Source organism: Elephas maximus, chromosome 2 (assembly GCF_024166365.1).
Source record: "Elephas maximus indicus isolate mEleMax1 chromosome 2, mEleMax1 primary haplotype, whole genome shotgun sequence".
NCBI classification, from domain to species: domain Eukaryota; kingdom Metazoa; phylum Chordata; class Mammalia; order Proboscidea; family Elephantidae; genus Elephas; species Elephas maximus.
Window position 1 is genome coordinate 190,204,076 of NC_064820.1, and position 24,512 is coordinate 190,228,587.

At 39.6% G+C, this 24,512-nt stretch overlaps 1 protein-coding gene across 1 annotated transcript; it reads left to right on the top strand.

The window, feature by feature from the left end:
• The first annotated feature begins 5,775 nt into the window (after positions 1 to 5,775).
• Positions 5,776 to 23,123, top strand: NPM1 (nucleophosmin 1). The gene is given in 12 exon segments (XM_049874309.1): positions 5,776 to 5,942; positions 8,157 to 8,236; positions 8,979 to 9,098; positions 9,477 to 9,570; positions 9,871 to 9,977; positions 10,068 to 10,135; positions 13,346 to 13,403; positions 13,733 to 13,816; positions 14,304 to 14,405; positions 16,636 to 16,710; positions 21,095 to 21,107; positions 21,110 to 23,123. Coding segments are annotated over 12 exon segments (897 nt in total). The 5' UTR covers positions 5,776 to 5,884; the 3' UTR covers positions 21,148 to 23,123.
• Positions 23,124 to 24,512: the final 1,389 nt, after the last annotated feature.

A 24,512-nucleotide genomic window follows, 5' to 3' on the forward strand; every position in this document is an offset into this window, starting at 1 on the left:
TTTGATTTAGTGCTGAAAGAAGAGCCCCTCAGGCTGGCAGGCACTCAAAATACGACTAGGGAAGAGCTGCCTCCTCAAAGTAAAGTCAATCTTAATGATGTGGGTGGAGTAAAGCTTTCAGGACCTCTATTTCCTGATGTGGCATGACTCAAAATGAGAAGAAATAGCTGCAAACATCCATTAATAATCAGAAAATGGGATGAACGAAGTATGAATCTAGGAAAATTTTAAGTTGTTAAAAATGAAATGGATCAGTGGTGCAATAAACTGCTTAATACTGACCTCTTAGCCATAGTCTTTGTGACTTACACAAAATGATTGAGTGGGACTATGCAAATAAGGTATATGAAACCCTAACAAAAGGATTGGTCAGTTTTGCCATCCTTCTAGGCTTAAAATGAGCTACCCCAGAGGTGGGAGGAGAGGATCTCGCCACCACCAAGGAAGAAGAGCCAGGAATGTGTCCTTTGGACCCAGGATCCCTGAGCGGAGAAGCTCCTGGAACCAGGAGACTTAGAGAGACAGCTGTAATACTGAACATGTCAAGAAGTGGTGGCAGAGAAGCGGCAGCAGCAGAGGCAGGAGACTGGTAGGAGATGGCACTGTGGGCCAGGTGCCCAAGGAGCAAGAGAGATGAGTGCCTTCAGGCAGGAGGCTTGCTGGGGGAATAGGGTATCTCCGGGCATTTGGTAGAGCTAGGTTTGCTGACAGACGGAACTAGAGCTAAGTACCTTCGGGCTGAGGCTGACTGGCAGAGTGGACTGCCTCAGGGCATTTATTGGCAGAGCTAAAAGAGCTTTGTAACACTTGCACCGGCATGGCAGAGGCCGAGGGCCAGAGAGAAGCGTGCCTGCAGACACAGCTGAGAATAGGCTGTCCTGATGGAAGAACTGTATCCTGAGCGTTCCTGACCTGAATTGTAGCCTGCTATTTTTTTTTTACTTCCCTAGTTAGCCCCCAAATCGTGAGTATTCTCTGTGAGTTCTGTGTGGCCACTGCAATGAATTAGCGTACTCAGCAGAGAAGTAGAGAGTGCCGTGGGAGAGACAGTTGGTGTCAGAATTGGTAAAGATGGCAGAGAGAGGAGGCATATCTATCCTCCGTCTCAAAGGAATCAGGCTTGGGCTGTTCATCTTGAGTCTCCTCCCTCCTTGTGAAGTTAGAGGAGGGCAGATGCCTCTGCCATGCCATTTTTACAGGAATGCATAAAGATTGATATTCTAGGCATTACTGAACTGGAATGGATTGGTATTGGCCATTTTGAATTGGACAATCACATGGACTATTATTCCAGGAATGACAAAGTGAAGAGGAATGGTGTCACATTCATCATCAAAAAAACATTTCAAGATCTATCCTGAAGTACAACGCCCTCAGTGATAGGATAACATCCATATGCCTACAAAGAAGACCAGTTTATATGATTATCATTCAAATTTACACACTGAACACTAATGCCAAAGGTGAAGAAATTGAAGATTTTTATCAACTTCTGCAGTTTGAAATTGATCAAACATGCAATCAAGATGCATTGATAATTACTGGTAATTAGAATGCAAAAGTTGGAAACAAGGATTAAAAAAAGGAAAATATAGCCTTGGTGAAAGAAACAACGCTGGAGACTGCATGATAGAATTTTGCAAGACAATGCTTATTCATTGCAGCTATGTTTTTTCAACATAAATTGTGACTATTTTTTTTTTTTTATACTTATGGACCTTGCTGGATGGAATGCACAGGAATCAAATCTACATCTGTGTAAAGAGATGATGGAGAAGCTCAATACCAGCAGTCAGAACAAGGCCAGGGCCGACTGTGGAAGAGACCATCAATCGCACACATGCAAATACAAATTGAAGCTGAAGAAAAAATTTAAAAAAGCCCATGAGAGCAAAAATATGAGCTTGAGTATATCCCACTTGAATTTGAAGACTATTTCAAGAATAGATTTGACACATTGAACACTAATGACCAAAGACCAGACAAGTTGTGGGATGACATCAAGGACATCATACATGAACAAAGCTAAAGGTCATTAAAACGACAGGAAAGAAAGAAAAGACCAAAATGGATGTCAGAAGAGACTCTGAAAGTTGCTCTTGAATGTACAGCAGCTAAAACGAATGGCAGAAATGATGACGTAGAAGAGCTAAACAGAAAAATTTCAAATGGCAGCTCAGGAAGACAAAGTGAAGTATTATAATGAAACGTGCAAAGACCTGGAGTTAGAAAACCAAAAGGGAAAAACATGCTTGGCATTTCTCAAGCTAAAAGAACTGAAGAAAAATTTCAAGCCTTGAGTTCTAATTTTGAAGGATTCTATGGGGAAAATATTAAATGATGCAGGAAGCATCAAAAGAAGATGAAAGGAATACACAGTCACTGTACCAAAAAGAATCGGTACATGTTCAACCATTTCAGGAGGTAGCATATGATCAAGAACCAATGGTATTGAAGGAAGAAGTCCAAGCTGCACTGAAGGCATTGGCAAAAAAAACAAGTCTCCAGGCATTGTTGGAATACCAATTGAGATGTTTCAACAAATGGATACAGTGCTAGAAGTGGTCACTCATCTATGCCCAGAAATTGGGAGGACAGCTACCTGGCCAACAGACTGGAAGAGATCCATATTTGTGCCCATTCCAAAGAAAGGTGATCCAACACAATGCAGAAATTATTGAGCAACATCATTAATATCACATGCAAGTAAAATTTTGCTGGAGATTCTTGAAGAGTAGTTGCAGCAAAACATTAATAGGGAACTACCAGAAATTCAAGCTGGATTCAGAAGAGGGTGGGGAACAAAGGATATCATTGCTGATGTCAGATGGATCTTGGCTAAAAGCAGAGAATACCGAAAAGATTTTTACCTGTGCTTTATTGACTGTGCAAAGGCATTCAACTGTGTGGATCATAGCAAATTATGGATAACATTGTGAAGAATGACAATTCCAGAATACTTAACTGTGCTCATGAGGAACCTGTACAAAGACCAAGAGGCAATCATTTGAACAGAACAAGGGGATACTTCATGGTTTAAAACCAGGAAAGGTGTGTCATGGTTGTATCCTTTCATCATACTTATTCAATCTGTATGCTGAACAAATAATCCGAGAAGCTGGACTATAGGAAAAAGATCGAGGCATCGGGTTGGAGGAAGACTCATTAACACCCTGCAATATGCCGATGACACAGCCTTGCTTGCTGAAAGTGAAGAGGACTTGAAGCACTTACTGCTGAAGATCAAAGACTATAGCCTTCAGTATGGATAATGCCTCAGCATAAAGAAACATCCTCACAACTGGACCAATAAGCAACATCATGATAAACAAAGAAAAAATTAAAGTTTTAAAGGATTTCATTTACTTGGATCCACAATCAACACGCATAGAAGCCGCAGCCAAGAAATCAAAGGATGTATATATTGCATTGGGCAAATCTGCTGCAGAAGACCTTAAAGTGTTTAAAGGCAGTCACTTTGAGGACTAAGAGGTGACTTACCCAAGCCATGATATTTTCAATCACCTCATAAGTATGTGTTATGGACTGAATTGTGTCCCCCCAAAATGTGTATCAACTTGGCTGGGCCATGATTTCTAGTACTGTGTGGTTGTCCACTATTTTATGATACGTGATTATTGTACGTGTTGTAAATCCTAACCTCTATGATGTTAACGAGGCAAGATTACAGCAGTTATGTTAATGAGGCAGGACACAATCTACAAGATTAGGTTGTGTCTTGAGTCAATCTCTTTTGGGATGTAAAATAGTGAAGTAAGGATAGAGGAGAGAGACCTTAAAACACTGAGAAAAAAGTTGCAGGAGCAGAGTATGTTTTTTGGACCTGGTCTCCCTGAGCTAAGAAGCTCCTTGAACAGGGGAAGATTGATGACAAAGACCTTCTCTCAGAGCCAAGAGAGGGAGAAAGCCTTCCCCTAGAGGTGGCACCCTGAATTCGGACTTCTAGCCTCATAAACTGTGACAGAATAAATTTGTTTGTTAAAGCCATCCATTTGTGATGTTTTTGTTATAGCAGCAGTAGAACTAAGACAGTTACATGAAAGCTGGACAATGAATAAGGAAGACGGAAGAAGAATTGACGCATTTGAATTACAGTGTTGGCAAGGAATATTGAATATACCATGGAATGCCAGAAGAACGAACAAATCTGTCTTAGAAGACATACAGCCAGGATGCTCCTTAGAAGAGAGGAAGGCAAGCCTTTCTGTCAAGTATTTTGGACACATTCTCAGGAAGGATCAGTCCCTGGAGAAGGACATCTCTCTTCATATATAAGAGGGTCAGTGAAAGAGAGGAAGACCCTCAACGAGATGAAATGACAATGGCTGCAACAACGGACTCAAGCATAGCAATGATTGTGAGGATGGCACAGGACCTGAGGATGGCGCAGGACTTGGCAGTGTTTTGTTTCGTTGTACAGTCACTGAGTTGGAACCAACCTGATGGCACCTAACAACTATGCAAACACTTTTATTCCATTAATTAACAACTGGTACTTGGCAATGTATAATAGCTAATTTTTCCAACCAGATTGTAAGTTTTTGGAGAAAAGGTGATAGAGGCATCGCTATCACTATTTGTGTACCTCATCTTCTTAAATTTAGTTTGATGTGCTGAGGTAAAACAGTTAATGCGGGGACTCTCAAAAGGCACCAGCGCCTGGGAGCTTTGAGTCCTCAGTGTTTGTCAAGGTGTAGATTAAGATGCTAATTCCCAAAATTATTCCCACAGATTATAATTAAGGTTTATGCATTTCTTACAAGTCATCTGCTGTATTTAGGAATGCTAAAGACTAAGAACCGCACTGCTTCAGGGACAGGACCAATATAACCCTCCGACCCTTTCTAGAACGATGTTGCATTAGACTTGCAGCTAGAGAACCAGTTCGATCTCACCATTTCATGCGTTTGGGTAAGAAAAAAGCTTCTGCCTCAAAGGGCCTTTGTGGAACCATATTGTGAATACACAGCCCTTTGAAAACCTTCTCTGTCTGAAGAAATCACCCAGACATGGTCCCTCGTGGCTCATAGGTAGAAGACTGACTCAGACTCCTTTTGGTATTATACCGACATAAAGATGAGGGACTCCAACTTTAGAGAGGTTTCCTCAACAAGGAAAGAGCTATAAAATATAAAAACACAGGCGATGAAGTCTGGCCAGTAGCTCAATCTTTTCTCACCGACTAAATTCAAAAATAATAATACGTAGTTTTCTCTGTCTTGGCACCGGAAGCTTTAACTTTGGAAAAACAATTAACTCCAAGCCCAGGCCTTCAGGTATGCCAAAAATCCTGGTTAAGTCTCTGTGTGGAGGCCTGCGGGACACGAGGCAGTAGAGAAAGAAGGACGGAGACTCTCTCTGGTTCATTTACAATCGTCTCATCCTCCTTTAAGTAAAAGAGCTAAGCTTTACTCGTCGCCATTTTGCAGGGTGGGCTGCGCAAGCTCTTGGTGCAAGGCCTGCGCGCCTGAGCGGGAGAAGACGTGGTAGAGCAGGAGGTGGGGAGCGCGCGCAACAAGGAGAAACTACGCGTGCGCACAAGCGGCGGCGGCAGCGGCGGGGTATGAATGCGCGTGCTCGGTGGGAGCCCGCGAAGTACCTGGAGAAGGTGGGGGCGAGATACAACATAGTAGGGTTGAAGGGCGCTTGCGCTAGAGAGCGACCGCACGGGGAGGGGGACTCCGGAGCACGCGCGCGGAGGCGGGATTTGGGCAGCTCTCGCGAGACTTTATGGGACCCTATATATATGTGCAGAGGGCTCTCGTCCTTTCCCTGGTGTGATTCCGTCCTGCGCGGCTGTTTTCGGCAGCTGTGGTGGTTTCTCTCCGTCCTCCTCTCCTACCTAAGCGCGTTCCACCACCTCATGGAAGATTCGATGGACATGGACATGAGCCCCCTGAGGCCCCAAAACTATCTTTTCGGTAACTGTTGGAGAGGCTTGGAGACTTGCCGAGCAGGGCCTGGTGGCTGGGTGGGGGGAGGGGGGCGAGAATCCGACTGAGGCCTGGGTAGTGGAGAAAGCTGAGCAGGCTCGAGTCCTGAGGGCGTGGGAAGCGAAGTGCCGGCACCTCAGGGATGAGGAGTAAGGAGGCTGTTGCCGGCGTTTGGGAGAGCCAGCGGCCTGAGGGGGTGGAAAGGAGGGGCGTGAGCGGTCCTAGGCCTGGGTCCGGAGGCAGCGTAGAACCGGCCGGCTGGAAGTGCGGCCTTGCCTGGGGTACGCGGTAGGTCACCGAACGTGTTTTTTTTAATTTTTTTAATTGAGTACAGGTGTCTGCATTTGTAGGGCTGGCACCTTTGCTGCTGAGCTCGGGTTTGTTGGTCCAGGAGGTCGTGTGGGTTTATGTGAGGCATGGAGGAGAGGGGCAGCCTGGCGTTGAGGGCTACGCCCGATCCTCCGGCCCATAGGCCTCATTCCCGTGCTGTAGTACTGAGCCTCGGGCTGGCCTCGTCGGCCAGTTACGGGGGGAGGGGAGGCGCGGTGGGGCGTGTGGAGCCCGCAACCGCTGGAAGCACGTGGCTGCCACGTGGTTGGATGAAGGCGGGGGTGTGGGCGCTACATCCGGGGCTGACCGCTGCCTGTCACCCGGAGCCTGGGATTCTGTGTTTTGAGTCTATTGGGCGGGAAATGTTGGGCGAAATGGCTGGTAGAGCCGGGATTTTGGATGTCTTTGTTCAGTGCTATACACCTGCGATGATGGTAGCGATCGTTTCTAGGGACTTTTTCCTGTTTCGCTGCGGTAGATGGAATTAGTCTCATTTGACGGGAGACAATTCTGGTGCTCGGGAAGTAGAGTGACAACCAAAATTATAGGTAAAAGCATACTGAATTTGAACCAAGATTCGACCCCATAGGGTTTTGGGGGTTTGGGGTAGAGGAAGGCGGAGGCGGCCCCCTGTTTCATGGGTCCATACCAAAAACCAAACCCGTTGCCATCGAGTCGGTTACGATTCAGCGACGCTATAGGGCAGTAGAACTGCCCCATAGTTTCCAAGAAGCGTCTGGTGGATTTGAACTGCTGACCTTTTTGTTAGCCGTGGCTCTTAGAGGGTTTCCACTTCATGGGGCAAGTAGTTTTTATTTTAAAGGTGAGAACGTGCTGAGAGTTCAGTTTGGGTCAGTAGATAGAAGACTTGGGGCTGTTAATTTGTAATTCTATACCAGGGTTTGGAATTTTCCCCCTACTTATCCCCCTCCTTTCATTGCTCCCTCTTGCCCCCGCCCCCCCCAATACTTCTGAAGGAGAGGGCTGTTGAGGTTTTCAGTCTCAGGAAACTCAGTTGCTGAAGCCTTTGCCTTGTGGCATATCCAAGATTTAGCTTAGGAGTAAGTGCAAATTCTGCCCCGAATTTTATTTCACTTAACTGTGCTGAAGTTTTATTGCACAGTAACATTTACACATCTCTGTACCGGTATCTGTTAGATGGCAATTGAATGGAATTATTTTAAGTTAATTAAAACAGTTATTCATGGGATGGGAGTAGATAGATGCGTTAAGCATTCAAAGTATTAAGGCTTTATTCTTAGCCATTTTCGATAACTGACGTTTTTGATCAGTTTATATTGATCTTTTTGTGTTAATCCTTTCGTTTGGAAGCATCCTTAAAATAAATCGCAATATTGTTTAAACAAATTCTGAACATAATGTACCATACTCTTAGTTTGAGAACGGCAGTAACTCTGGAATGTTATCCTGTTTGTGGTGTCTCCATTGTTGTTTGTGTAACCAGTCTCATTTCGAATTTGCCACTTTTCTTGGGAGTTCAGGCAGATAATTGCCTTTTTTTAAAAAGAATGGGAAGTAATCAGCATCATACATTAGGTTTGACCTCAAATAGTAGTTTCAATTCCAAATTTACTAAATCTTGGGGCCAGTTTTTTTATCTGCAGAATGGGAGTGTCTCACAGTGTCATTAAGGAGGGAATGTGATAACGGGAAAGTGGAATTTATAAAGCTCTGTATGGATGTTATTTGATGTTTATAGAAGCTTGTGTTCAGGGCACCCAAAATGATCATTCTGTATTGCTCTCTGGTAGTTAGCATAGTAAAATGTGAAAAACTACCTTTTTGGTTCCCCACACTTAGGTTTCAGTGTTACTTTTCTTTTGTTAGAGTTGCTTTTTTCTTCATCTACAGGTTGTGAACTAAAGGCTGACAAAGATTATCATTTTAAGGTGGATAATGATGAAAACGAGCACCAGTTATCTTTAAGAACGGTAATTGAACTTTCAGAATAAACTGTCCAGCTTTTTGGTTTAAGGTTTTTTATTTTGTTTCCCTAACTGCTTACAAGATGCTAGCATCTTTATAACCATCCAGAAAAACCAAACCCACTGCCATTTGGTCGATTCCAACTCCTAGTGATCCTATAGGACAGAGTAGAACTGCCCCCTAGGGATTCCAGGGCTGTGATCTTTATGGAAGCAGACTGCTGCATCTTTCTCTGGGGTGGATGGTGGGTTTGAACCACTGACCTTTTGGTTGGCAGCTGAGCTCTTTAAACACTGTGTCAGCAGGGTTGCTAGCATTTTTATAACCTGATTGAGTCGATTGTGACTCATAGCGACCCTGTAGAACAGTAGAATTGTCTCATAGGGTTTCCAAGGAGCGGCTGGTGCCCACCTTTTGGTTAGCAGCCAAACACTTAACTGCTGTGCCACCAGGGCAATCTTTTATGTTCCCCACAGAGACTAGCCTGCTGTCCGACTTGTAGGTGCTTGATAAATGTTTGTGAGGTGATGCATACTGTATGCATTTTTATTTCCTCTTAGTATTTCCTCTTACTGAGTATGAGAAATTGGTTTGTCGGGTCAGTTGAAACTTAGATGTTGACGTTGTGCACAAATTGAGTCTTCTATCAGTGATAATAAAGCTTTATAATTGGTTTTATAAAAACTAAAATTTTGGGGAAGGGGTTTGTAAAATAGGTAGAACTTGAACTGTTTTTCTTATTCACAGGTCAGTTTAGGTGCTGGTGCAAAGGATGAATTGCACATTGTTGAAGCAGAGGCAATGAATTATGAAGGCAGCCCAATTAAAGTAACACTGGCAACTTTGAAAATGTCTGTACAGCCAACGGTAAGGGCACTTAAACTTCGCATTTTATGTCAAGGGCCAATTCTGTTGCATTGAGGTAGGTGCCCTTTAGGTCATACCAAGAAGCTAGAAAGGGTTTTTTTTTTTTTTTTTTTAATTTGGCAGTTCGTTCTCCCAGTAGTTACTAGTCGTAGGATTAAATGATCAACTCTTAAACACGATGGTTACTATTTGTTTTGTTACAGAGGTGTAAAAACTCTTTGGGGGTTCACTGGCTAGTTCATTTGGTTTTTGGGTCTTGTCTGTAACACTTGTTACATACAGACACTATTTGTAAGTCAGTTCTGAATAGGTTTTATAGCAAACATTTAGCCTTTTATTTTCTTCATTGTGTTTAGTGGTAAAGTTTCTTTCTTTTAGGTATCCCTTGGCGGCTTTGAAATAACGCCACCTGTGGTCTTACGGTTGAAGTGTGGCTCAGGGCCTGTGCATATTAGTGGACAGCACTTAGTAGGTATGTTGTTTATATATTATTGTGTTAAGTTTATTCTCTTTAATGCAGTTAGCTGATTCCAAATTTGAACTTTTTAAAGCGTGCGTATTCTGTGTATACAGTAGGTTCAATGTGAATTTGAGAGTCTGTTCTCATAATTATAGCGTAGTAATTTGGTTTGGAATGAGCATTGGCTCCAACAATTCCTGTCCCCACTTGCTGTTTTTCTAGTAGAATTTGTTTTCATATATTCATAAATGCCCTCTTTTTCTGAGTTCTTGGTTTGTTGAGTTTTAGTACTAGCAAATAACTTTTTTTTAGCTGTGGAGGAAGATGCAGAATCAGATGATGAAGAGGATGAAGATGTGAAACTCTTGAGCATGTCAGGAAAGCGATCTGCCCCTGCAGCTGGTAACAAGGTTCCACAGGTATATATGTGTTCTTACTACAGATGTCTTATTCTGGCCTTAACTGATTAGGATCAGCTCTTGCTCATGAGCATATCTTTTTCTTTTAAGAAAAAAGTAAAACTTGCTGCTGATGAAGATGATGATGAGGAAGATGATGATGATGATGATGATGAAGAGTAAGTAGTATGCTCTTAGAAATTGACACAGTTGTATGTCGGGGGAATTTTTTTGGAAAAAAGGTCATTGTGTAGAAATGAGTAAAGGGCAGGTGGTCAGTTTGGGTCAAATGTGTTAATTGGGCATTACTGGAACCGCGATCCTTTAAAATGCTGCTGCGTATTGTGAATCTTCAGAAGGGTGGATTATGCAGCATTTCCCAAGTATATTTGATGAGATATTTTTCTCCTGAGGAAGGTTTAGTGGACACAGTACATTGTCAAATGGACTGTGTGTAAGAAGGGGAGAATCTCACTGGATAGCTCCAGTTTATATTCGTTTGGTAAGTTGTCACTAAGGATTTTTTTTTCCCACCACAAAGGTTTTTTGTTTTGTATTTCTCTGTTGGTTCCTTCTTCATTGAGAAGGTAAGATTGTAAAAGAATATGAGATTTTCTTTGGGAATTAAAAATCTGGTTGCAGAGAAGAGTTGATGTGTTTATTAAACTAGATCAAGCTGTGACTGAAACAGCTAGCTACATTCAAACTTAGGAATAAAGTACTAATAGTATTTCATATACGTCACTGGCTTCTGATAAAGCAGATGTTGTTATTGTTGGGTGCCACTGAGTCAGTTTTTGACTTAGCAACCCCATGTGACAGAATTGAACTGTTCCATAGGATTTTGTAGGCTGTAATCTTTTGGAGCAGATTGCCAGTCTTTTTTCTTGGAAAGCTCTTACTGACCTTTCAGTTTGCAGCTGAGCACCTAACTGGTTATGCCACAAGGGCTCCTAATAGACTGGATATTTCCGTTGACTTTTTAATTACCTGTGAACTTTGTTCCAGATTTCCCAGGTTGGTATATACATATTAAAAACATAATTCAAATAGAATCTTAAAGAAAGGCTGTGAGAGGCTATCAACTGTGGAAGTTAGGTTTTCTATAATCTCAGATAGTTGAGCTGGTCATTGTAAACCAAAAAAACCCCTTTGAGCATGACAGTGAGGGCAGAAAACAGGAAATGATTAAGTCAAATACTTAAAAATTCAGATTCCCTGTATATTAGACTTAAAAATAAACTCGATAGTGTTTGACAGTGATAATTCTAAGCATATTTATCATTAATAAGAATTGACATAATACACCCCAAAGAAGCATGACAGGTGGTCTAGGAACAGAAATGAGAAATCTGGATGGCATTGAGACTTGAATTTAACCTTTGGTGATTTTACTTCGGCAAAATTGACAAATGAATGTTCTGTAGTATATTTGCTGAGAATGGATACCATCACTTCCATCCAGTAAGGCTTCGAATTGGGAACTGACTGGTATCTTGACTCTGCTCTGGCTTTGGAAGATTTCATCTGTTTTAGAGAGAGAATTTCTGGGCAAATTTACAGGGATAATTCTTGGTCTTAACCATGATCTAAGAGTTAGATCTTTGTACTTCATGTCCCTTAAGTTAGACATTTACCTTTAATTGAGGTGTTGAATGAGAAATAAAAAGTATAGATGCAGGGGTGGATTACCCAATAAGCAAGGTAAGCACATTTAATGGGTGCCTTGAGGGAGACAGATCTTAGAAATGCCACTGGTGAGATGACAGAAGCCCCAAAATAAAAATGGCAATAAAACTGTGAAGTGATGCCTTAAGGTTGGTTTGTTGAAAGTTATTACATGGGAAATTTAAGTGTGGGGTCCCAGGATAAAAGGGAGATCAGTGGTCCTGTTTTGGGGATTGAAATGGCCTGGTGTGGGATTCATATTTGTTAAAACTGATGTAAAGACAAAATTTCTGGTACAGTGTTAAAGAAATCATTGTCTTCCTGTTTTTATATAGGGGAAGGCACATGCAAGGGTTGGGTTCTAATACCAAAATCTTGAAATAACAAAAGAAACCATTAAAAATGGCTTAAAGGACTGCATTTACATGTGTCTTTATGTGGGCATGTTCTCAGTTCTCTTGGGTATGTATGTAGGGGTAGAATTGCTAGGTCATATAGTAATTTTGTTAAATTTTGAGAACTGCCAGACTTTTCAAAAAGCCTGCATCATTTAACATTACTACCATCAGTATATAAAGGTGCTGATTTTTCCACATCCTCCAATGTTTGTTATCTGACTTTTTGACCCTAGTGGTTAGGATTTGGTGCTCATTGCCACAGCCTGAGCTCATTTTCCCATCAGGGAAAATGTTTTGGAAACCCTGGTGGCATAGTGGTTAAGTGCTACGGTTGCTAACGAAAGGGCCAGCAGTTTGAATCCACCGGGCATTCCTTGGAAACTCTGGGGCAGTTCTACCCTGTCCTGTAGGGTTGCTGTGAGTTGGAATTGACTCAACAGCAACGAGTTTGGTGTTTGGTATCCTAGTGGGGGTGAAGGAGTATCTTATTGTGGTTTTGATTATCCTTGCCTGGTGACATCATCTTTTTTCCTGTGCTTGTTGATCATTTATCTTTGGTTGGCAAATGTCTAAGCTTTTAATTTTCGTACAGTCTAGTTCATCTATTATTTTTTTCTTTTGTTACTTGTACTTTGGCGTCATCCCTTAAACCACTGTCTTAGTGCAAGATTACAAAGATTTACGTGTTTTTCTGAGAATTTTATAGTTTTAGCTCTTATACTTAGATCTTTGGTAAATTTGAGTTAATTTTTGATTACGATGTGATGTGAGTCCAGATTAATTTGTTTGCATGTCAGTATCCAGTTGTCCCAGCACCATTTGTTGAAGAGACAACTTCCGTATTGAATGGTCTTGGAACCCTTGTTGAAAATCAGTTACCGATGATGTATGGGTTTATTTCTGGACTCAGTTGTTTTGTTGATCTATATGTCTACCCTTAAGACCAGCATCTCACTGTCTAGATTGCTGTTGGTATGAGTAAGTTCTGAAATTAGGATGTGTGAATCCTCCAACTTTGTTGTTTTTCAAGATTGTTTCGGCTGTTCTGGGATCCTTATTTCTGTATCAATTTTAGGATCAGGTTGTCATTTTCTACTAAGTCATCCTGAGATTCTGATGGGTATTGCTTGAGTTTATAAATCAATTTGGAAAGTATTGCCATCTAAAGATTAAGTCTACTGTTACAACGTACTTAGATCTCTAATATCAACTCCAAATTTTTGAAAGGGCCTACTGCTTTGAGTGCCTAAACTTGTTCTAGCTGGGCTTTTTAGGTTTGTTGAATGCATTGAATGAGTAATAATGACTTTATTTCATTTGTAGTGATGATGATGATGATTTTGATGATGAAGAAACTGAAGAAAAAGTTCCAGTGAAGAAAGTAAGTAGATACAGTGTCACAAGGATCATTAGAAATGGTTGATACCAAAAATAATGGAAATTTTTGTCCTCTTTATTTGTTTCATAGTTAATGAAAGCGGGCTTGGAAAGATGAGGTGATAAAAAAAATTAGTTCTGTTTAGAGCTGTACCGAAAACTTCATTATAGTGGGAAATAATATATTTTCTATACATATGTGGCCTTCTCCCTTGGTTCTTTAGCCCTTTGCAGCCTTTTGTCAAAATGATTGTTTCATCTTAGCCTGACTGGTTTGGGGAAGTTTTATATGCCTTTTGTGTCAGGGGCATTAAGATTAATTTCTGATTACAGTCTGTACGAGATACTCCAGCCAAAAATGCACAAAAATCAAACCAGAATGGAAAAGACTCAAAACCATCAACACCAAGGTCAAAAGTAAGTGGCAACAAATACAGGTTTCATTTAAGTAGTCTGAGAAAAGTTGAAGATTCTATTGTGGAAGAATCTAGTCTGTCTGAAATTTGACAAGCTTTTGGATAGCACCTGTAATTAAACTGGTGTCTTATAGACCTAAAGTGGGATTGTTGGAAATCATCATTCTAGGTAGATAATATAGGCTAGGTAGACAGCTACTGGAGTAGGGAAGGAAGCCAGTAGAAAGATTTTCATTGTAATGTAAAAGGTATGTATCAGCACAGAGCAGACATTCTAAAATTGACATAAATGCAAACCCAAATAATTCCTATTCCGTAAGAAAGATTTTGGTAACAATTTAATTGTACAGATAAGCCTTTATAATAGCAACTTTTGTTTTATACTTGGTTTTATAAGGGATGGATTTTATAGAACATTAAAAAAGTCCAATTGGGGTTGGGTCTTTAGAACTTGTAAAGACCTTTTGAAATTCAAATTTTTTTTTCAGGGTCAAGAGTCTTTCAAAAAACAGGAAAAAACTCCTAAAACACCAAAAGGGCCTAGTTCTGTAGAAGACATTAAAGCAAAAATGCAAGCAAGTATAGAAAAGGTAAGCAAAATTTTTCTCAAACTAGATAGGTCTAACCCCCTTCCCACATTGTACTGTTTTGGGAGTTAGATAAATAAGATTGTTTTGTATTTAACACCCTTTCATAGTGTGGGGCTTTTTTAAAAAATGTATTATAAAGATGTAACTAGTAAATTGCATACATTCATAATTCTGTGGCGATATTTTCGCATATCGTAAGTGAAGATACTTTATTTCTGTTATAGAAGAAATGTAAACACACTTACTGTAAGACATAACATCTGACCTTAGATGTTAAAATAAGATCAGTGAGAAAATACCCTCTTGGCACGTTTCTTCTGGTTGTTTAGTTGTGCTAGAGAACCAGCGGAGGGCACATGAGTCTTGTATAAAATTGCAAACAGCTAGAAGAGTAGATTAGTGCTTGACTTTATATAGTTAAAAAATATAACTCATGATCGAGTATAGTCTAAAGCATTTCCCAGCAAATTGAGTCATTTGTATTTGGCATTTACGTAAGGCATCACCAGTCAGTACAAGTGGTAGTGACTTGAATTTGAGTGACTGTGTACATCTAGTCATTTTTCTTTAATGGTTGTAACATGAGAAGAGGATTAGCTCTTGGCTTACCTACTTAGTGGATTGGGAGACTAAAACTTAATAATAAAGTTTAATGAACTCTGGACTTAGCAGAGTATGAAATTGGTCTGAATGCCTTAGAACACATTTGAGAGAAGCTTTAATTTTATGAATATTACTTTTACGTTACAATGATTATGGTGAGGGAAAAGTGCTGCCTCCTTTCCCCATGTTTTTCCTGTGCTCTGTAGGCTCTACGTTGCTTCAATAGATTTCCCTCCATTTTGCAGTGATGAGTGGGTTGGAAGACTGGCATTTTAGAAACAGAATGTATCTGTTTTTGCTTTATTCCCACTGTAAACCTTTTTAGCCTTCATGGTGTCATGCTTTATGTTACCCCTTGCATACAGTGCTAAAATGACATCTTTTGGATACCCCTCCCCTCCGTTTTAATATGGTCCTATCTCCTTGATTTAATTGCAGGCGCATTGAACAGTCCTGGGCACTACTGGTAAATTAAGCCCAAAGATGGGGAGAGGAAAAGGAGAGACAAATATAGTCCATACTGAGTATCATCAACAATCCAGACTGAAGTCTTCTATTTTAATCTCAATCCCCTTTCCTGATTTGCCACCCACCCACGCCCCTGGCAGGCTGGAAGCATTCTCACTCTTTTTCCCTAAAGCACTTCCTTTGACTGCTGTGATTTAGTGAGCCGTACTCTGCTGTCTGTTACTTGTGCATTTACCTTATCTCTTCCACCATGTTTTATAAACTTTGTATTCCCTAGCTGCTTAATAAATATTTGAATAAATCAAATAAGAATGTATGTGACAATAATTTAAAATGGAAATCGTCATAGTGAGGTTTATTTTCTAGGTGAAATAGGCAGTTAAATATCTTGTACCATACGTAATTCTTTCGTGCCGTGGTTACTTGAGCATTCTCATGCCTTCTCAGTGTTTTTAAAATGCATAAAAAAATAGTATTTAGTGCACTAAATAAGATAATTTTAAAGTAGTGGCAAGTGTAAAGATTTTCGGATACTTGCGGTGTTTGTAACATTTTGAAAATACTTCATGACAAAGTCAGAGGTATCTCTGATACTGTGGGTTGATGTCTACGTCCATAATTAAAGGAAATAACACGTTTTAGAGGTTCGTGAAAATGGAACTACTGCGTTTACTATAATTTTTCCCTGCTCAACTTCATATACCTCACTGGATTGACATCCAGTTAGTACTCTGTTAGACCTAGGTTATTTATAAATATTATTGAGTATTCTTTTAATAATTATGGTCACTTGTGTATATGGTACTCAGAAGAGGTGCATGGTTGTTTTGTACTTGGTTCTGAGTGGTAATAAGACTTGTGTAAATTACACAGTGGGTTGGCAGCCAAGTTGTCATAGTTGAGTGCCTGTAGAATCTCAGGTGTACTTCCTAGAGTGGCTGGCTAGGGAGAATTTGAACTTTGAAAGACCTGGGTCATCATAAATTGCCCAGTATTACAGGGTATTCCAGGGTCTAGAAAAGCTTCAGTATTCTTAAAGTGTTGAAGAGACAGGGTTCTTGGAACAGCATGCAAACCTTTGAGGAACTTTTTAACTTGATAACGCTCAGAAAACAATATGTTTATATACTTACCCTTAATAATGATTTTTTCTCAATAGGGTGGTTCTCTTCCCAAAGTGGAAGCCAAATTCATCAATTATGTGAAGAATTGCTTCCGGATGACTGACCAGGAGGTAATCGAATTTTCTGGAGTTACGACCAAATCCAGATATTTTTCTCTGATTTATTACGATACTCTTTTTAGTCTATACATGTTGGCTTCTTTTGAAAGGCCCTAACCACAACGACGATACTTCGGGTTAAGTACATGGAAACGCTGAAGAATTTACCTGTCAGAGACTGGGAATATATCTTTTTTAGTACATTTTCTCCAGCTTTTGTATAGTTGGTAAATTATCTCTTGGTTACTAAGCCCAGCTCTATTTTTGGTACGATACTGGCTGAGGAAATGAGCTGTGGTTTTCTTTGCTGCTCCATTTAGCACCTTGGGCCAGTTTGGTCTTTGCTTTTTGGGGGTTGGTTGAGAAGACCATTTTCTCTGTAGATCTCATGAGAAGCCTGTTTTTCTGAAATCAACCTAAAGGGTAAAATCTAGAAGCCAAACTAATTATTATTCAATGTGTTAGCTTGATTGATCTGTTAACATTTTGTAATTCTCACACATAGATGAATTTTGTCAATAGAAGAATTAATTTTTACTGTGTTACTTGCAGTTCCCTCAGGTTGCTTAAAAAAAAAAAAAGAAGCACGTTTCATTTCGCCAGAATTCCCTAAATGTCCTCTATTCATTTTTTTTCCTAATTACAAAAAATTGACAACTAGAGACATTTTTTTTCTACCATAGTAATTGGCTCTTAAATCATTTAAATGGCAGCATTACTTCAATTACAGTTCACAGATTCAAGTCTTCAGCGCTTTAACCTTTGCCAAGGGTTACTTGGGAACTCTGGTGGCATAGTGGTTAAGAGCTATAGCTGCTAACCCAAAGGCTGGCAGTTTGAATTGACCAGGCATTCCTTGGATACTGTATGTGGGCCGTTTTACTCTGTCCTTTAGGGTCGCTATGAGTCAGAATGGACTTGATGGCAACGGGTTTGGGTTTTGTTTTTTTTTTAAGGGCTACTTAAGAGTTTGGCCTTGTGAGAGACAGATGAAATGGCACAGCTGTGAGATTATAAAATTCAATTTTTTTTTATTGTGGTTGCTATTCTAATTTTGGTGTATATTTGAACCCCAATGTAAGTGTAAATTTTGTGAACTTTTCTGAGTAGTGGACATTAATTAAACAAAGTCCTTGGAAACTGCAGTGAACAATTCGTTCAGTATCAAAAGTAATGGAAAGTCAAATACAACCCAGTATAAATGTACAGCTCACTATAAAATGTATGATTTCAGGTAGTCCCAAAGAAAGTGGTAACATTTTGATTAAGGAAAATTCAGGTGAATAATCATAGCAGAAGTTGCAGTGACCTTATTTTCTGAGTTGTTGTTCCCCATTAACATAAACTCACTGCCCGGTAAGTGTCTGTTGCCGTTGTCAGTTTGATCCCATATAGACCTTAAAAGAACATAATTCTCAAGGCAGGATATTTCCTTGTTAAGCTGAACTATTATTTAGTTGTAAAGACTTTTAAAGTGATATTTTTGGTTTAAGGTTTAAAGATTGTTTCAGGGCAATAGTTTTCAGGGATTCATCAGGCCTTGATGACTGTAGAAAAGACTGGGTTCCGAAATTTTGATGACATTCTTAATACTCCATCTAGTGAAGCCTACTTATTGTTAGTAGTTTTCAGAATCATGAGCCATAGCAAATTAAAAGAAGAGCAGACTTATCACTGAAGTCCTTCATTGCTTGAAGGAACATGTTGAATACTTTACAGAGTTGACCAAAAGCACCAAGGTTGTTCCTAAAAGGGGCTTTACTTAAGAACAGGAAAAGAAATTCCAACTTCAAGTGGGTAATTATTACCACACTTGCTGTGACCATCAATTGCTCATTTGCAAATTCAAGTTGAAGCTGAAGAAAATTGGAACAAGCCCACAAGAGCCAAAATACGACATAGAATGTGTCCAACCTGAATTTAGAGACCCATCTCAAGAATACATTTGAAGTATTGAACACTAATGACCGGAAGACCAGATGAGTTGTGGAATGACATCAAGGACATCATGCATGAAGAAAGCAAAAAGTTATTAAAAAGTCAGGAAAGAAAACACCAAAATGGATGTCAGAAGAGAGTCTGAACACAGAATAGCTAAAGCAAAAGGAAGAAAAGATGGAGTAACAGCTGGACAGAAGATTTTAAAGGGTAGCTTGAGAAGACAAAGTGAATTGTTATAATGAAATGTGTGAAGACCTGGAGATAGAAAACCAAAAGGGAAGAACACACTTGGAATTTCTCAAGCTGAAAGAACTGAAAAACTTAAAGCCTCAAGTTGCAATATTGAAGGATTCTGTGGCCAAAATATTGAACAATGCAGGAAGCATGAAAAGATGAAAGGGGAATACACAGTCACTGCACCAAAAAGAACTGGTCAACATTCACCCATTTCAGGAGGTAGCATATGATCAAGAACCGATGGTACTGAAGGAAGAGGCCTAAGCGAGGCCTAAGCTGCACTGAAAGCAATGGCAAAAAACAAGGCTCCAGGAATTGATGGGACTACCAATTGAGATGTTTCAGTAAATGGTTGGAATGCTGGAAGTGCTCGTTCGTCTGTGCCAAGAAGCTTGAAAGGTAGTTGCCTGGCCAGTCGACAGGAAGATACACGTATTTAGGTCTGTTCCAAAGAAAGGTGCTCTACCAGAATGTGGAAATTGTTATGAATAATATCAATATCAAAAGTAAAATTTTGCTGAAGATCATTCAAAAGGGGTTCCAGGAGTACATCAACAGGGAACTAACTGCCAGAAATTCAAGCAACTGGCCCAGTAAGCAACATCAGGATAAACAGAAAATAAATGAAGTTGTAAAGGATTTCATTTTACTTGGGTCTATAATCACTGCCCATTAAGGTTGCAGTTAAGAAATTCAACACATCGCATTAGGCAAAGCTGTTGCAAAAGACGTCTTTAAAGTGTTCAAAAACAAAGATGTCACCTTGAAGAATGTGCACCTGACCCAAGCCATGGTGTTTTCAGTCACTTCGTAATGCGTGCGAAAGCTGGATGATGAGTAAGGAGGACCAAAGAAGAATTGATACCTTTGAATTGTGTTGAAGTATATTGAATATACCATGGACTGCCAAAAGTATAACCAGAATGCTTCTTTAGAAGCGTGGATGGCGAGACTGTCTCTCAGATACTTTGGACATGTTATTGAGAGGGATCAGTCCCTGGAGGAGGACATCATGCTAGGTAGAATAGTCAGCAAAATAGAGGAAGACCCTCAAGGAGATGAATTGACACGGTGGCTGCAACAGTGGGTTCAAGCAAAACAATGATTGTGAGGATGGAGCAGGACCAGGCAGGGTTTTCGTTCTGTTGCACATAGGGTTGCTGTGAGTCAGAACAGCTATGACTGCCATTTGAAATGGATGAACTGTCACTGATGAAGAGGTGCAGTATAGTTCTGAAGAATGGAAAAACAGGTTAGTATGAAGCATGTTATGTGCTTCAACAAAACAGATTTGAGAGCAAGTCTGCCATTAATAATCTGCCAGTACATGTTTGTTGCACCAGCTCATAATGCCAGTGTTGAGTGACTTCTCATTAATGTTCAGTGGACAAAAGAATGAAATAAGTTGGATGGGACTATTGCAGAAGCTGTGATGCAGTACAAATGGAAGATAGGTTGTAATTAAGCAATTTTATAAGCAGATTCTACAAAATAAGGAACTTGACGGGGTCTAATTTACATACTTAAAAAATTTTTCAGATGAAAAATCCTGCCTGGTAGGTGTCACACGAAGTCATTTTATTTTCACGTACATACGTATAGGTAATTAGAAATACTTACGCAGATGTACATATGTACTACACATTATAAATAACAGAATGTCCAGATTTCCCTGTGTGTCGTCGTGTCATCTGTAGCCAAGTTGGAAACCTTGGTGGCGCAGTGGTTAAGAGCTACGGCTGCTAACAAAAGGTCGGCAGTTTGAATCCACCAGGCTGTCCTTGGAAACCCTAGGGGGGCAGTTCCACTTTGTCCTATAGTGTCCCCATGCGTCGGAATTGACTTAAGATGGCAACGGGTTTGGTTTTTTATTTGCTAAATCTGGCAATCCTAAAGTCGATCCCAGGGCAGATGAAGTTCACCAAATGTTGGCCAAATTCGTCTCCATCCTTGATAATCTTAACTAAAATCTTTAAGCTATTAAATGTATATTAGTATAATTGACTACTTACAAGGAACTGATTATCTGAATTTACAGTCTTGGAAATTATAATGTCTATATATTTATTTGCTGTCAGTTATTATCTAGAGTGCGAACCTTTTTGGTGGTAGAATGAAAAATAGCTATATTGTACTATGCAGAGAGACATGGTTTAATTTATTGACATCTATGCAATGTTGTGGTTCTTTAACCACATTTCTTTTTCTTTTTTTCCAGGCTATTCAGGATCTCTGGCAGTGGAGGAAGTCTCTTTAAAGAAAATAGTTTAAACTGTTTGTTAAAGTTTTCCGTCTTATTTCATTTCTGTAACAGTTGATATCTGGCTGTCCTTTTTATAATGCAGAGTGAGAACTTTCCCTACCGTGTCTGATACATGTTGTCCAGGTTCTTTTGCCAAGAATGTGTTGTCCAAGATGCCTGTTTAGTTTTTAAAGATGGAACTCCACCCTTTGCTTGGTTTTAAGTATGTATGGAATGTTTTGATAGGACATAGTAGTAGCAGTGGTCAGACAAATGGAAATGGTGGGGAGACAAAAAGTATACATGTGAAATAAACTCAGTATTTTAATAAAGTAGCACTGTTTCTCTTTCTATTTACTTCTTATCTACCCCCTTTATATTTTGCCAAAAAAATAAATGTACAGTTAAAACGATCAAATAATATCCCCAAAACCCAGTAGAAACAGTCCCTGCCCTATCCTCCAGACACTTCTCTCCAGAGTTAATCTGTGTAGCAGTTTTTCATTAATTTTATAAATATATTGGTCTTGTTTAAGATTGAGGATTTAGTGCTCATACATTCCCACCTCCTGATAATAATTACAGCGATGCAAATAAGTTTCCAAATACTCCATCAGACTTTTCTGCCTGGCATCCTCACTCGTAAAAAAAAATGTGGCGTGTTAGTTTAGAGAGCATTCTCTCAGCCTGGGTTCCTCATCAGAATCGGAACAGAAAATTAATTCTGTGACTATTTCCTCAGTCACCCAAGAATATAGTACAGATTGGTGGTGGTAGTAAAATAAATTTTACTAACTTTTTACTATTTTCCTAAATAATATTTTAGATCTATGAGAGAATTTTATTGCATGCAGCTTGTGAGAACATTGAGGGGCAAATTCTTGGAACCCCTTTTTCTGTTCTACCTTGAACTGATTGTACAATGAGACTTCCAACGCCCTGTTGAGATTCCCGTTCCCCTCGTTTGGGGTGTTAGTGTATCCTATAGTAAGTAGTTCTTTTAAAAAGTGTGTGTGGGGAAGTGTATTCTGAGTCCTTGCGTATCTGAAAATGTCTCAATTTTGATATAAGTCAATGCTAGTTTCTAGGCTAAATATATTACTCTGTTTCAAATGTATGCTTTTCCTGCCTAGACCTTTGCCTTTTTCATGTATTTTGTATGTGACCTGTTTTTCTGAGTGCTGATTAAGATTGCTTTGTCCTTGGTGTTCAAAAGTTTTAAAATGTGCCTTGGAAATAATCTTGTTCTGTGCCCTGGGTGGATTGTGGGTGTCCAGTTCTGGGCTGTTTTCCTGGGAGATTTAGTCTCATTTACTCCCATCCATTCTTGGGTCCTTGATTTTTGGATGTTTTTCCTCATTCCTTTTTGTTTTAAACGTCAAGGGAGAGAGATGATTTTTTTCTTTTTTCATTTATGTTATATTTTTAATCTCCAGGTGCTCTTGCTCTTCCTTGGTTTCTTAGGGATTAAAGTCTGAAGAAACTAGTCACTTTGAAGTGGTCTTGTCATTTCTCATCTCATGCATTGTTTACTCATTTTTCTTTCCCCCTACTGTTGTCGATGTGAGTAGGAATCGACTCGACGGCACTGGGTACTGGGTTGCTGTTACCTTATTTTAATCTTTCCGTAACTTGGGAGTGTGGTACTTGTTGATGGGGTTTATAGGTGCAGGCATTTTGATGGGAATATGCAGATGTTAGCCTTTTGATACCTGAGGCTCTCCAGAGGGGTAGCCTCATTTTGGAGGGTGGAGAAAAGGCTTGGGTGTCTCATCCCGGTTTCCAGATATGGGTGCCTCTGTTTCCTTAATTGATTAATCCGTTTCCTCTTTCCAGGATATCCGTCCTCATGGTCCCTGACTACGTATTTGAGTTACATTAAACTGTGCACTTAAGACTGTCCATTTTTTTGTACATCTTAGTAGTAGTATGTACTACACACAATTTGTAGATGTCATATCTGTAAGTTGGTATCTAATGTTTCCAACCCCCAAAGACAAAGATCGGATTTATAAAGATGCTGATAATAAAAGGCAATAAAAAGAAAAAAGGTATTTGACTTATGTCAGAACCGATTTATGACGGAGTCGTTGTAATGGAGCCCCCCCCCATTGTAAGTTGGACTAACTATACCTTTTATTTTAGTGGTGGGCTAAGGAGGAGATACTGTTTAATATTTGATCTGTTTCCTTTCACTGGAAAGTAACTCCATTTGAAAGGACATCATGTGTGTTTTTCTTTTTTTTTTAATACTATTGTGTTTTAGGTGAAAGTTTACACAGCAAATTAGATTCGTATTCAACAATTCATACACAAATTGCGACATTGGTTACAATTCCCTTCATGTGTCAGCACTGTCCATTTCTACCCTGCCTGCCACGTTTCAATCCATCCAGTTACCCTGCCCTTCCTTGCCTTCTCATCTTTGATTTTGTGTCAGTGTTGACAGTTTGTTCTCATATAGTTGATTGTTTAAAGGAGTGTTGTATTTTATAGATGAACCTATTTGGCTGAATGGTGACTTCTGGAGGTGGCTTTAGTTCCAGGTTAAAAAGGTATCTCGGCAATAGGACACCATATACTTCAGGTTTTAAAAGATTTACTTAAAAATTGATAGAGTATTCCCACATTTACACATTTAAAAGTTTCCTGTATTCAGCAAATACTGCCACACAGATACTACCAAGAACTCTATTTAACCTAGATTCACTTCTTCCATAGGTAATGTATGTAATAAGAGTATGTGATATAGAGAGTATGGTAGATTGTAAGTAGTATTGGTTACTTAAATTGGTTTAAGCTAATGGGTATGCTTGTGGCAGATGGCCCAAAAGGACTTTCCACACGTTCTGAGGGAAAGCCATTGGCCTTATTGTTTGTCCTTAAAGGTAATTCAATTCCTCTTTGAAGATCGTTCCAAACAGGGCTTGTTTTGTGGAAGGGTAGAGAGAGAGGATTAAGTGGTGGTCATTTGAATACTTACCTCCCTCCTAGGCTTGTGACTGCAGAAATCCATTGAAGAACACTAACTTCCTTGTTGAACAGTGTGCGATTGACCATCCTTGGAGATCAATGTCAGTTTAGTTGCCAAAATCAAAATACGACAGCTGTTATGGAAAGAAAAGCACAAAATCTCTATTTCCTTTTAAAGTTTTTCAAGTTTTCTAAGACCAGTAAGAAAAATATGCAATTTCTGTTTATCCTGGTAGTAATTTTTCTTGATTTAAACTGGAGGAGTCTTTAAGAGAAGCTGGTTTATTCTGTTTAATACTGAGTTACATTCATTTACCAAGAATAATACTTGAGTTAGGTAGTTTATCTTTCTTAGTACCTGTTGATAGGATAACTATAAATGTTTCCCTTAAGCCGATCTGAGTAGAATGTGTCTTAATGG